This window comes from Moschus berezovskii, chromosome 22, assembly GCF_049115385.1.
Source record: "Moschus berezovskii isolate FMDL1 chromosome 22, NW_MosBer_1.0, whole genome shotgun sequence".
Taxonomy (NCBI): Eukaryota; Metazoa; Chordata; class Mammalia; order Artiodactyla; family Moschidae; genus Moschus; species Moschus berezovskii.
The window spans coordinates 16,805,539-16,820,329 of NC_142481.1; the positions used below are offsets into that span (position 1 = coordinate 16,805,539).

Below are 14,791 nucleotides of genomic sequence, written 5' to 3' on the forward strand. Positions count from 1 at the left end.
GGCGCAGACTCAGAAAGGTCTTGACGCCACTTCTTCCCCCAACACGTGATGAAGTCCCGGCGGCTCAGAGCCGGTTTTGCTTTATCCACTTTCCACGTGATGTGGCAACGCCGTCTGGCGCGTAATACGCAGGCGCAGCTTTCCTTCCCTCCGCATGTGACAAGGACCCGAGGGCCGTCACGTGAGGCAGGCGGCAAGCGCGCGGGTGGGGAGGGGTTCGGCGGCGCCTGGCGCGGATCAAAGTGCGGCTGCAGACCAGGTAAAAGCCAGCTGGGCTGGACAGCCATGCCCAAGTACTGCCGGGCTCCGAATTGCTCCAACACTGCGGGCCAGCTGGGCGCGGACAACCGCCCGGTGAGCTTCTACAAGTGAGCGCAAGCGATGGGCGGGGCTTACAGGAAGGCGGGGGCCAGGGGCGGGGCAATGTGGGGCGGGGCCCGAGGATAAATGCAGCGGCGCGGGGCTTCTGGTCCTGGTTGCAGGTATTTGGAAGCAGGGTTAGCCGGCTGAAGAGACCATGTTGCCCGCGTTTCACTTGCAGTAAACATGGTACATATAAACGTGCAAAGGTATGATACAGCAGGGATAGACGATTAACTGCAGGTAGTGAATGGGGCGAACGGAGGAAAGGGAGGGCTGTGTAGAGGAATGAGGTTGATCCAGGCTCAGAAAGAGCTTACAGTTGTCCACTCGCCATCCCCACGAACTTGAGGCATCTCAAACTCAAAATATCCGAAACCGATCTCCTGACTATCTCTCTCAGAGATAAGCTTTCCTAATAGCTTTCCATCCTTTACTGTCTTTCAGGCTAGAAATGCTTAGAACCAACTTTACTTTTTTCTCACACCTGAGAAAGTAAAACTTAGCTTGAATTTTTAAAACAAAACAAACCCCAAAAAACCTACCTTCTAATTTATTTAGGTGGGATAACAGAGATGGAAAAAGCTGGCTGAAGAGTTAATAGGACAAAAATTTTCTAAAAAAGAAAAAATTTTCTCAGGGACGTGCTGCAGATGTGAAGTAGCAAAATTTCCTTTCTTTAAGCGACTACTGCTTTTTTATTAGGAAGCTTTGTTCTCTAAAATCATAGGCTATCACAAACTTTGCTGTTTGAAATTACATCAGTAGGAATGAAACATCTTACTTAAGCCTGGAGAAGTTAGTTCGCTGTGACACAGAGAAGCAGCCTTGATTTACAGTCCAGGTTCAGAGCTTCTGGTAAGGGGTTTCTGGACACAGTAGTTCACATCTATCCAAATTTAATATTACTTCCAAGGAGACAGACCCTGGACCAACTTTGCAATCCAGGTCTGATATTGATCCATTTATGCTCAGTTCTGCTCTGCTTTAATCTTATCCAAATACTGTTTCACTTTACATTTCATCTAAACTTTACCCATCCCCAAAACCCAATAATGATGCTTCCCAGGTGGTGCTAGGGTAAAGAACTCAACTGTCAATGCAGGATATGTAAGAGACCTGGGTTCTGTCCCTAGGTCAAGAAGATCCCCTGGAGGAGGGCACAGCAGTCCACTCCCATATTCTTGCCTGGAGAATCCCATGAACAGAGGAGGCTGGCAGGCTACAGTCCATAGCGTTGCAGAGCTGGACATGACTGAAGCGACTTAGCATGCAAACACTGATCATAATTATTTTCCTCTGTTTGATGAAATTCCCCACAGTACCTCTGGTACTGTGCAGTTCACTTATTGCCATGGTAAATAAACCTGACTTTATTAAACTCCAGGTTTGTCTCTGGTGGTCTGAATGGGCCAGGACACTTTCCTCATCTGGTCCATCAGCAAATCCTGTTGGCATTCCCTTTTAAAAAAATTTTTTTTAAATTTATTTTTGGCTGCACTGGGCCTTCATTGCTGCACACAGGCTTTCTCTAGTTGAGGTGAGTGGGGGCTACTCTCTAGTTGTGGTACCCAGGCTTCTCATTGTGGTGGCTTCTTTTGTTGCAGTGCACGGGTGCCAGGGTGTATGGGGCTTTAGTAGCTGCGTGAGTGGGCTCAGTAGTTGTGGTCCACAGGCTTAGTTGCTCTGAAGCTTGTGGAATCTTCCTGGACCAGGTGTTGAACCCATGTCCTCTGCATTCCCCTCTACCAGGGAAGTCCAGGCTCTTCCTTTAAAGTCTTCCCAGAGTTGACCACTTCTGTCCCTTATCTTTGCCCCCACATTGGCTTTGGCCACCTCCTGACTGCACTGTTTTAGTAGGCGCTCCATTTGACAAGCTGCTCTCACAGTCTGTTTTCCACGTGCAGTCACAGGGGACTGGTGACCCCCTGAGTCAGATCAGGGCTTAGATGCCTCCCCTGGCTCCCACCTGACTGTAAAGACAAGAAGGTGAGGCTGGAGCAGGCGGAAAGCAGGCCTACGAAGCCCTGCAGGCCCTGGACCCCCACTGTCTGGCCTTATCTCCTCTCTCCTGCGCCTTTCTCACTCCATGCCAGCGTCATTGCCTGTTTGGTGTTCCTCTAGCATGCCAGTCACTTTGTTGCCCCAGGGCCTTTGCATGGACAGTTCTTCCCTTTATGACCACTACTCTGTAAAATGATAACCCTCTCCCAGTACGTACATATTTTCTTTACACACATCCTGCTTTATTTTTCCCTTTAACCTTAACACTATCTGGCATACCACATGTTTAATATTGGGTTGGCCAAAAAGTTCATTTGGGTTTTTCCACCAGATTGTATAGAAAAAGCCAAATGAACTTTTTGTTCAACCAAATATATCCATTTATTGTCTCCTCCATTAAAATGTCAGCTTCTTGAAGGCAGGGATTTTTGTCTGTCTTATTCCCTGTTGTGTCTCTATCACCTCAAACAGTGCTGGCACATAGTGGGTGCTCAGTAAATATTTGTTGGGTTAATTAGGTGAATGTGTCTCATATGAGCTTCCCAGGAAACCCGGAACTCCACATCCCAGCTATCCTTTGAGGGACCCTGTTTCAGGGTAGGAGGAGAGTAGAGTGGTCTTTGGAACTGAATAATGTCCAGACTTGCTTTTTAAAATGTATCCCTCTGACGTGCACATGCATGCTAAGTTGCTTCAGTTGTGTCAGACTCTTGTGACTTTATGGACTGTCGCCCGCCAGGCTCTTCTGTCCATGGGATTCTCCAGGCAAGAATACTGGAGTGGGTTGCGTGTCCTCCTCTAGAGGATCTTCCTGACCCAGGGCCCAATCCACATCTCCCAATCCACCTGCATTGGCAGGTGGGCTCTTTACCACTGGTGCCACTTGACACCATTTATTATATTCATCAACTTTGAGTGTCTCCTGTAGTAAGCAAGCCCCTGCTGGACACAAGGGACACTGACAACATCTTGTTGCTGCCCTGACAGAGCTCATGGAAAGGTGCAGGGTCAGTCATTGACGAACTGAGGACACAAATTGATCCTCTTTTCTTCAGCACCACTGCCCCAAGTCTATACAATTAATCCATGCTTTAACTCTACCCTCTGACACTCCCCATCCTGCAACAATCACAACAAAACCCCTAACTCTTTGGAAATACGGTTACAAATGCCAATGACAGAATCCTCACTAAACTATTAGGAAATAAGGAAAGGAAAAAACCCACCATGTTCCCAGTCTAACTACTTCTTATCACCTCTGCTATCACAGTGTAGTCCAGGCTGTCATTCTCTCTTAAGATTTTTTTTTTTTAATGTGGACCATTGTAAAGTCTTCATTGAATTTGTTACAATATTGCTTCTGTTTTGTTTTTTGACCACGAGGCATGTGGGATCTTAGCTCAGCTCCCCGGCCAGGGATCACACCCAAGCCCCTTGGATTGGAAGGCAAAGTCTCAACCACTGGACCACAAGGGAAGTCCCTGTCATTGTCTCTTAATGAGATGCTGTCATAGTTGCTTGCTGGTCTCCCTACGTCTACTCTTGCTTCCCTTACAACAACAACAGTAATAACTTATTTAGAGAGCACTAACTGACTACAAGGAGATCCAACCAGTCCATTCTAAAGGAGACACTGGAAGGACTGATGCTAAAGCTGAAACTCCCATACTTTGGCCACCTCATGCGACGAGTTGACTCACTGGAAAAGACTCTGATGCTGGGAAGGATTGGGGGCAGGAGGAGACGGGGACGACAGAGAATGAGATGGCTGGATGGCATCACCGACTCGATGGACATGAGTTTGAGTGAACTCCGGGAGTTGGTGATGGACAGGGAGGCCTGGTGTGCTGTGATTCATGGGGTCGCGGAGAGTCGGACACGACTGAGCGACTGAACTGAACTGAACTGTATGCCAGGTACTGTTCCAAGCTCTTCACACATAATAATGAGAACAATAATGACTGTACACAGCAGCCAGCTGACCATATAAAAATCACTTCAGGGAATTCCCTGGTGGTCCACTGGTTAGGACTCCACGATTTCACTGCCAAGGGCCCGGGTTCAACCCCTGCTTGGGGAATTAAGATCCCACGAGCCAATTGGCGGGGGCGGGGGGGGGAATCGGTTCACATCTGTGTTGTTGAAATCTCCACCAGTGGCTGCCAGACTGTTCCTCACACAGGCTGACCCATTCCCACCTCAAGGCCCAACCCTGAATCACTCTTGCAGAAGCCGTTTAGCTAAGAGTTTGATGAGAAGGAGGCGCCAAAGTAGATTCCAGAGGGCACGGATGCTGGAAGGAACAAGGTGAAACAATGAGCAAATTACTGGGAAATAACTTGAAATTCTTGCCAGGGTGCCAAAGGAAACATTTCATTAGTTGTTTTAGACCCTTTCAGAACACAGGAACAAATGACAGTCATCTCATGGGGGTGGGTGTCTATGGGGTGTCTATCAGGTATGAATTGCATCTGTCTGGCAGTTAACAAAGTCCTGAAATAGTAGTGGCTTAACCAAATTATGGGGTCTGTAGGAATCAATCTGGCTAAGTTATCTACAGTAACAAACTCACTGAAACTCAATAGCTTACCACAACAAAGGTTTATTTCTCACACAGACTAATGTCCTTGGCAGGCCATTGATGGCACTTCTCTGCTGTATCTTAATTAGGGACTCGGGCTGGAGGAGCTGCCCCTAGGTGGAATGTTGCTGATCTTATGGGAGGGGGGAAAAGAAAAAGTGGGGAGAAGTCACCCAGTGGCTCCTGGTAACTTGGGTACTTTGAAGTGGCCCATGTCACTTTAACTGCTTTCACAAGTCTGTAGCAAGTGTCAGGTCAGTGGAGTGGAAATGTGTCTCTGTATGGGGAATGGTAGCAAATATTTGAACAATAATTCAGTCTACGCAAGGTTTGTTTTTCTCTCATATAAGCAAGTACGTAGGTTGGCAGACCATCACTGATGTGGCAGCTTCACAGTCATCAGGAATGAAGGTCCTGTCTTTCATATCCATCCTCCAGCTGCCAAGTGCCCCAACCATCATGCCCTACCATTTCTGGTAGGGAGAAAAGGGAAAGGAGGAAGAGTAAAAGGGACTCAACTCTAAACCAGGCTAGTCCACTTCACAAAGCATTCCCAGAAATCCCACCCAATGATTCTTCATCACTGGGCATTGCAACTGCAAAGGATGATGGGAAATGTAGTCCTTTTGATAGGACTTTAACCACCCTGATGACATTTTGAATTATGTTAGGAAAGAAAGAACTAGCAGTGCTCTAGATAGAATGGCTAACAAGACTAAAATATTTCTATATATAAAAAAAGATTGGCTGTCCACTTAAGGTAGATTTTTAGAGAGGGACATTTCCTATTATAGATGTTGCTATCCAGAGGGAACAAAAGAGAATAAAAATAAGACCAAATGAGTTTTTTTTTCTTTCCTCCTTTGCCCCTTGAGCTGCTTCTGATTCCATTTGAGGTTGCTTCCACATTTAAGGTACCATCTCAGATGTCTCACCCAACATGGGAATATTCATTAGTCAGGACTTAATTGCGTGGCCCCACTATGGCAAAGGAACCCAGGAAACAGTCAATTAACAGGGCACATTATGGCCTCAAAAAAGTTGGAGTTTGTTAGTAAGGAAAAAGCAGAGAGTGGATATGGAATAATCCTTTGGCAGTCTCTGCCCAGGAGCAGGTAGGTTGTGCTATTACAGGGGGATTTCATGTCCAGGCAGAATGGTGAGAGGCTGGTGAGAGCAGCTGGATCTCAGATGGAGGCTGAGGGAAGTGAAGCAGCCAGAGTTCCTGGCTCTGCGCCCTAGGGTTCTTTTTGGCTGCCATGGCTCCTGTCTGAGTCAGCCCTCAGTCCTCTTTGACCAGCTACCCACCACTGTCTGCCTTTTGCCTGAGGAGTCTTGCTCTGCATCCCACCACCAAACTCTGTCCATCCCGTCCACCTCCTCCCCACAGGTGGCCTCTTTAGCTTCTTATGTGGCTTTCCCAGTGTTTCTTTATACAAATACAGTATATGTTGGTTAGTTTCCTGTGGCTGTTTCAAACTGCTGGTGGCTTAAAACAATAGGAATTATTCTCTCACAATCCAGGTTGGTTTTACTGGGCCAAAATCAAGGTGTCAGCAGGGTTGCATTCCCCAGGAGGCTCTAGGACAAAATCTGTTTCTCAGTCTTCCAGTTTCTGGTATCTGCAGGCGTTTCTTGGCTTGTGGCCACATCACCCCAGTCTCTGCCTCTGTGGTGACATTGCCTTCTCCTCTTTTGTCTGTGGTAATAATATATTCTTCCACTTCCCTCTTAGAAGAAAACTTGTGGGACTTCCCTGGCAGTCCAGTGGTTAAGACTCTGTGCTTCCACTACAGGGGACAGGGGTTTGATCCCTAGTCAGGGAACTAAGATCCCACGTGCCATGTGGTATGCCAAAAATTAAAAACAAAAAACAAACTTGTGATTGCCTGGAGGACCAACCCGGATAATCTCCAATAATTTCCCCATCTCAGGATCCTTAATCACATCTCTTGTCATGAAATGCAGTATTCACAGCGTCCAGGATTGGGACAAGGATGTCTTTTGTGGGACTATTATTCAGCCTACCACAATTACTGAAAGCTGGTGTACTCCATTTGGAACCTTTTTTTCACATAATATATGCCTAAAAATAGCATGTCAGTTCATACAGTGCCTCCAACTTATTTTAGAGCTCATAGTGTTCTTTTGTGTGCATGTATTTGAGTTTATTTATCTTGTCTCCTATGGATGGTATTGTCCCCTACTTTCTAACACTCCTTACTCTTCCTTTATAAGAAAGAGGGTACAGACCTTATAGCCCTCAACCTGTAAAGATATCCAGGTGTTTTTATGGTTAAGTCCTATTTATGAAATTGAGACTGATTTTCCATTTTCAGTTGTGATTTAAAGATACCTAAAAGTTTAGGTATCTTTGTTTAATACTTCAGTTCAGTTCAGTTGCTCAGTCATGTCCAACTCTTTGCGACCCATGAATTGCAGCATGCCAGGCCTCCCTGTCCATCACCAACTCCCGGAGTTCACCCAAACTCATATGCATCGAGTCGGTGATGCCAGCCAGCCATCTCATCCTCTGTCATCCTCTTCTCCTCCTGCCAATACTTAAAATTGGTCAATTTTTAAAAAACTTGTTATTTTGTGTTGTGGTGTCACCAATTAACAATGTTGTGATTGTTTCAAGTGAACAGCTAAGGGACTCAGCCATACCTATCCATGTATCCATCCTCCCCCAAACTCCCCTCCCATCCAGGCTGCCACATAACATTGAGCAGAGTTCCCTGTGCTATGCAGTAGATTCTTGTTGGTTATCCATTTTAAATATAGCAGTGTGGACAGGCAACCATTCTCTTTCTGTTTTGTGAGTAAGTTCACTTTGTATCATTTCTTTTTAGATTCCACATATAAGGAATGTCATATGATATTTCTCCTTTAACTTATTGCTTAGTTTTAAGAAAAATATTAAGTAAATAATGTCACCTTGTGGAAGACTTTGTGAAGGGGGGATGTGGATGACTATTAGTTATCTAATGCTTCATAACATTTAGCAGCTTAAACCTTTTATTTTAAAACTAACAATTTCTGGCAGCTGCCACGGGATCAGCTGGCCAGAGCATAAGGATGCTGACAAAGGTCCGTCTAGTCAAGGCTATGGTTTTTCCAGTGGTCATGTATGGATGTGAGAACTGGACTGTAAAAAAAGCTGAGTGCTGAAGAATTGATGCTTTTGAACTGCGGTGTTGGAGAAGACTCTTGAGAGTCCCTTGGACTGCAAGGAGATAAAACCAGTCCATCCTAAAGGAGATCAGTCCTGGGTGTTCATTGGAGGGACTGATGTTGAAGCTGAAACTCCAATACTTGGGCCACCTGATGTGAAGACCTGAGTCATTGGAAAAGACCCTGATGCTGGGAAAGATTGAGGGCAGGAGGAGAAGGGGATGACAGAGGATGAGATGGTTGAATGGCATCACTGACTCGATGGACATGGGTTTGGGTGAACTCAGGGAGTTGGTGATGGACAGGGAGGCCTGGCGTGCTGCGGTTCATGGGGTCTCAAGGAGTCAGACACAACTTGAGTGACTGAACTGAACTGAACTGACTAGACGGACCTTTGTTGGCAAAGTAATGTCTCTGCTTTTTAATATGCTGTCTAGGTTAGTCATAACTTTCCTTCCAAGGAGCAAGCGTCTTTTAATTTCATGGCTACAGTCACCATCCGCAGTGATTTTGGAGCCCAGAAAAATAGTGAGCCACTACTTTCACCTTTTCCCCTTCTATTTGCTATGAAGTGATGGGACCAGATGCCATGATCTTAATTTTTTGAATGTTGAGTTTTAAGCCAGCTTTTTCACTGTTCTCTTTAAGCCTTATCACTTTCTGTCATTAGAGTGGTATCATCTGCATATCTGAGGTTGTTGATATTTCTCTCAGCCATCTCGATTCCAGCTTATGATTCATCTCATCCAGCATTTCGCATGATGCACTCTGCATATTAGTTAAATAAGCAAGGTGACAGTATATAGCCTTATTGTACTCCTGTCTCAATTTTGAAGTAGTCCATTGTTCCAGGCCTGGTTCTAACTGTTGCTTCTTGACCTGCATATAGGTTTCTCAGGAAACAGATAAGTTGTTGTTCAGTCGCTTAGTTGTATCCAACTCTTTGCGACCTAATGGACTACAACACGCCAGGACTGTCCTTCACTATAGTATTCCATCTCTTGAAGAATTTTCCACAGTTTATTGTGATCCACACAGTCAAAGGCTTTAGTGTAGTCACTGAAGCAGAAGTAGATGTTTTTCTGGAATTCTCTTGCTTTTTCTGTGATCCAGCAGATGTTGGCAATTTGATCTCTGGTTCCTCTCCCTTTTCTAGATCCAGCTTGTACATCTGGAAGTTCTTGGTTCACATACCATTGAAGCCTAGCTTGAAGGATTTTGAGCATTACTTTGCTAGCCTGCGAAACGAGCACAATTGTGCCATTGTTTGAACATTCTTTGGTATTGCCCTTCTTTGGGATTGGAATGAAAACTGACCTTTTCCAGTGCTGTGGTCACAGCTGAGTTTTCCAAGTTTGCTGGCATATGGAGTGCAGCACTTTAACAGCATCATCTTTTAGGATTTGAAATAGCTCATCTGGAATTCCATCACCTCCTATAGCTTCCTTCATAGTATTCTTTACTTTTTTTCTGATCTTAGCCACAGTCAGCTCCCGGTCTTGTTTTTGCTGACTGTACAGAGCTTTTCCATCTTCAGCTGCAAAGAATATAATCAGTCTGATTTCAGTATTGACCACCTGGTGATGTCCATGTCTAGAGTCATCTCTTGTGTTGTTGGAAGAGGGTGTTTGCTGTGACCAATATGTTCTCTTGGTAGAACTCTGTTAGCCTTTGCCCTGCTTCATCTTGTACTCCAAAGTCAAACTTGCCTGTTACTCCAGGTATCTCTTGACTTCCTACTTTTGCATTCCATTCCCCTATGATGAAAAGGACATCTTTTTTGATGTTGGTTCTAGAAAGTATTGTGGAATCATACGGTATTAGGACTTTTTTTTTTGTGACTGGTTTATTTCACTTACCATAATGTACTCAAGGTTCATCCATGTTATATAGCATGTGTCAGAATTTCTTTCCTTTTTTTTTTTGGCTGCACTGCCCAGCATGTGGGATCTTAGTTCCCTGACTAGAGATAGAACCCATGCCCCCTCCAGTGGAAGCATAGAGTCTTAACCACTGGACTGCCAGGAAAGTCCCAGAATTTCTTTCCTTTTTAAGGCTGAGTAATATTTCATTGTGTGTATGTGTGTATTGTATATATATATATATATATATTGTGTATGTATATATATTTCATCTTTTGTTAATACATTCATTTGTTGATGGACCCTTGGGTTTCTTCCACCTCCTGGCTATTGTAAATAATGCTGTTATGAACATGAGTGTACAAATATCTCTTTGAGACCCTGCTTTGAAGTTTTTTTCGGGGGGTCTATATCCAGAAGTGGGATTTGGATCATATGGTAATACTGTTTTCAGTTTTTTGAGGAACTACCATACTACTTTTCATAGAGGCTTCTCCATTTTACATTCCCACCAACAGCACACAGGGTTCCAGATTCTGCATATCCTTGTCAATACTTGTTATTTTCTTTTTTAAAAAAATATAGTAGTCATTCTAATGGTTATGAGGCAATATCTTGCGGTTTCGATTGGCATTTTCCTGATGATAAATGATGTTGAACATCTTTTCATATGCTGGTTGCCATTTGTATCTTCTTTAGAGTCTATTCAAGCCCTTTGCCCTATTTTTAATCAGTTAATTTTTTGTTGTTATTTAAAAACTTTTTGACATGTTTTCAAGCATACACAAAAAATAGTGTTGTTTAAATGAATCCTCATGTATCTATCACTCAGTTACATCAGTAGTCAACATTTCACTAATCTTTTTCTTCCACCTTCCTCCCACGTACATCTTTAATGCAGTATTTTAAAGTAAATTCCAGTCTTTTATTCAGAAATATTTTAGAATATTTTTCCAACAGATGACTATTTTAGAAGCTTAAATCAGTGTAATGATCACACCTAGCAAAATTAACTTCTTACAATTATCTAATAACCAATTCATGTTCAGTTTCCCCCAACTGGATTAAAATGTCTTTTTACAGAATGGTTGGTTGCAGAGGAAGCCCAGATCTGCCTTTGTGTTGATGTTTCTTAAATCCCCTTTAATCTGTAACCCCACCCCTAGCCCCATGAATATAGGATCTCCCACATTCTAGATTTGTCCAGTTTTATTAACTGCTCCCTTAGGTTCCTGTGGAAGAACAGATTAGTGGGGAGGGGATAGTGGCCATGGAAGAGAGACCAGGAAGGAGATTAGAGGCTTTGGGGGATAGACAACAGACTGTGGGAGAGGTGGGCTGATGCTGGGTGTTTAAAAGATAAAAGTCGCTTAGTTGTGTCTCTTAGACTCTTTGTGACCCCGTGAACTATATAGTCCATGGAATTCTTCAGGTCAGAATACTGCAGTGGGTAGCCTTTCCCTTCTCCAGGGGATCTTCCCAACCCAGGGATTGAACCCAGGTCTGCCACATTGTAGGCGGATTCTTTACCAGCTGAACCACAAGATGGAGCCAAAAAAATTAGATATGGGTAGAGGCGGAGATGGGCTTCCCTAGTGATTCAGATGGTAAAGACTCTGGAAACCTAGGTTCCATCTCTGGGTGGGGAAGATCCCTAGAGGAGGGCATGGCTACCCACTCCAGTATTCTTGCCTGGAGAATCCCATGGACAGAGGAACCTGGTAGGCTACAGTCCATAGGGTTGCAAAGAGTCTGAACAGGACAGAGCGACTAACACATGCACACACACAGACACAGAAGACTGAGCGACTAACACACACACTGGTTGGGAGGCATGGCCAGACTCTGGCCCAGGGGAGGCAGAGGTTTGGCACTCAAGGCTCTCTGGGTGTGCGCGTGCTGGCGGTGGTTGGACCTGACATCGCTGACCTCGCGCCCCTGGCAGGTTCCCACTGAAGGATGGCCCCCGGCTGCAGGCCTGGCTGAAGCACATGGGCCGTGAGCACTGGGTGCCCAGCTACCACCAGCACTTGTGCAGCGAGCATTTCGCCCCCTCTTGCTTCCAGTGGCGCTGGGGCGTGCGCTACCTGCGACCTGACGCCGTGCCCTCCATCTTCTCCCGAGCGCCGCCCGCCCAGGTGAGCTGGGGAAGCCCCATAGCTGGAGTCGGATACCCAGCCCTCCCCGCCTGAGGAATTTTCCCTTGGAGTCTGGCCCTGATGTCCCCCACCCCGCGCCTTGTCTTCCAGAGGCAGCAGAGTTCCCGAAGCACGGAGAAAGCCGTCGTGCCTCCGCCTCTGCAGGCGACCCCATCCTTGGCCCCTGGGCCCGTACAGCTCTTGGTGCTGGGGCCAGCCTCCGGGGCCCCCGAGGCTGCAGCCACCATGTTCCTGACGCCCCTGTCGCTTCCGCCGGCTCCCGCGGGGCCGCGCCCTGGAGCAGCGGCCCAGCACCCCCGGGCTGGGCTGGGAGCGGCGCTGGGCGCGCTGCAGCGGCGGGTACGGAGGCTCCAGCGGCGCCACGAACGGCACCAGGCGCGGCTGCGGGCCCTGGAACAGCTGGCGCGGCAGCTGCAGGCGCGGGCGCACTGGGGCCGGCTGTGTGCGGTGAGTGCCCCGCCTGGCTCCCACAGCCCCAGTGTTTCCGTCTAGAGTCCAGAGTTGAAAAGTCACAACATTTCACCCAGGTTTCCAAATTGCTGCCGTGAAAAAAATCAATCTGGCAATGCTAAGCAACTATGGGCGGGAGCTGAGTAGTGGCTGCTTCCTTTATTAATAATACTTAAGCAGCCCTATTCTCTTCTAGGGGGTTTCCCAAGTGGCACTAGAGGTAAAGAACCTGCCTGCCAATGCAGGAGAAGTAAGAGACGTGGGTTGGATCCCTGTGTCAGGAAGATCCCCTGGAGGAGGGGACAGCAACACATTCCACTGTTCTTGCCTGGAGAATCCCACGGCCAAACCAGCCTGGCAGGCTGCAGTCCATAGGGTCGCACAGAGTTGGACAGGACTGAAGCGACTTAGCATACACACATACTCTCTTTTAGACACAGTTAATAATTTAATGAAAACTCACTTGACCTTGGTGTTGACAGTCCCTATTTCCCATATGAAAAACTGAAGTACAGTGCAACTTGCCCAAAGCCAGGCAGCCAGTAAGTTGCAGAGCCAGGATCCAAACTCAGCTGTCCCGCCCCAGAGGAGGCCTGTGTGCTTCTGTTGGAGACCTCTGGGCATGGCCCCTATAAAGCTTGGGTTTGCAGCTCTATACTAGAGTTTCCCAGACCCTATCTAAGGCCCTTTGCCCCTGTATTTTACTGCTGAGTATTTTCTGGGGTAGGAAGTGGAGAGGATCATGTCTTTAAAAATAAAAAACTGGCCAGGCCTTTTTCCTGCTTAAAACCCCAGGGGCAAACTTGAGGTCCTGGGGCTGTTGTTCCTGCTTGGAAAAGGGAGGTGGGGAGGAGTTTCTGAAAGCCTCTGAGGTGCCTCTGTAGCTGAGATGTCCTCACCTGACAGCCAGTGGGGTAGACCTGGCCCACAGATACCATTCGTTTGGCCTCAGTAATGCTTTCACATATTTTCTGGCCTTTCCTGAAGGCTCAGCAGATCTAGCAGCACTGGGTTCATATTCCCCAGACAGCAGCAGTCAGCTGGAGCTGCAGTGGCTGTCCCTGGAGGCTCTGTGTTTGAGACTGTGGCCTGAACCAGCCATGCACCAGACGGACATGCTGGTGGGGGAGGGGAGAGGGACAAGCACAGAACTCAGACTCAGGCCTGAGGCTCTTCATGGAGCCTGCCAGGGCCCCTGGGCTGATGCTGTGTCTCTCTCTGCCTCCCCTGCCCTGCTTCCATTCCTGTCTCTCAATCTCTTCTCCTCTCTCCCACATTCATCTTTGTCTTTCTGCCCCCCCCCCCAATCTCTCTGTCATCCCATCTATCTACCCATTTCCCCGTGTCTCTCTTCATCTGCCTCTTTGTCTGTCCCCCATACCCATGTCCCTGTCTCTCTGTCCCTGCATTTCTCCCCCCGCCCCATATCTGTCTCTCCATGTCTCTGTTTGTCTCCTGAACCTCCCTGTTCCTCATGGTTTCTCTCCCTGCCTCCACTTCTTCCTTCTCTCCTCCCGTCCTCTTACTTCCCTATGTCCTCCATCTCTACTACTCCGTTCCCTGGGATGGCCCAGCTCCCTCGACCTGAGGAATCCCAAGCCTTCACCATCATCTGTGGAGGGCCTGATATTGCTGTGGTCCTTGCCCATGGTCCTACACCTCCCACGCTGGACGCCAAGCCTGAGCTCCTGGACACTCAGACTCCCAGTGCATAAGGACCAGGAGAGATAATGTCATGGGAAGGATGACAGAAGACAGAGGAAGAGAGACACATCACACATGGGCCTGGCCCGCATGCCTGGGACATAGCACTGCCTCCCTCAAAGGCCTGGCTCCCACCACCTCCTCCTAGGAACCCCTTGAACTTTAGGGCCGACCTGGGCCTAAGACCTCTGTCAGTAGTGATGACCCTGGGTACCAGGTCCCAAACCCACCTTCAATCTTTGTGGTCAGTAAAATATTCTCAGAGCAGGACAAGCATTGTTTGCTTGGGGAGAGTTGTAACTGGTACTGAAGAGCTCCTCATACCCTTTCCCAAGCCTGGAGCCAAGCTGGGGATACAGCAGTGAACACAGCTGACAAAAGTCCTGTCCTCATGGTGCTCCAATTCTGTTTGAGTAGAAGATGAAATAGTGAACTAATAAACAATATAATTTCAGACTGTGATAAGTGCTATAAAGACTGAATGAAAATGTAATGGG

The 14,791-nt window shown here is 47.0% G+C and overlaps 1 protein-coding gene across 4 annotated transcripts; it reads left to right on the plus strand.

The window, feature by feature from the left end:
• The first annotated feature begins 11 nt into the window (after nt 1-11).
• THAP8 (THAP domain containing 8) lies at nt 12-14,759 on the plus strand. 4 transcript variants are annotated; one of them, XM_055410927.2, is made up of 4 exons: nt 12-368; nt 11,927-12,119; nt 12,231-12,587; nt 14,165-14,759. In XM_055410927.2, exons 1-4 carry the CDS (start codon nt 49-51, stop codon nt 14,303-14,305), a joined length of 1,011 nt encoding a protein of 336 aa, XP_055266902.2. In that variant the 5' UTR covers nt 12-48; the 3' UTR covers nt 14,306-14,759. The 4 variants fall into 4 exon arrangements, with proteins under 4 accessions (XP_055266902.2, XP_088686870.1, XP_088686871.1 ...); XM_088830744.1 differs by having other exon boundaries at nt 134-259; XM_088830745.1 differs by having other exon boundaries at nt 163-354.
• The last annotated feature ends 32 nt before the right edge of the window (nt 14,760-14,791 follow it).

Bases quoted from the DNA above. Each gene is read 5' to 3' on its own strand.
- THAP8 (XM_055410927.2), top strand. From the start codon at position 49: ATGAAGTCCCGGCGGCTCAGAGCCGGTTTTGCTTTATCCACTTTCCAC. The intron at 369-11,926 runs GTGAGCGCAAGC...CGCCCCTGGCAG, and splicing joins CGCCCGGTGAGCTTCTACAA to GTTCCCACTGAAGGATGGCC. The intron at 12,588-14,164 runs GTGAGTGCCCCG...GGGATGGCCCAG, and splicing joins ACTGGGGCCGGCTGTGTGCG to CTCCCTCGACCTGAGGAATC.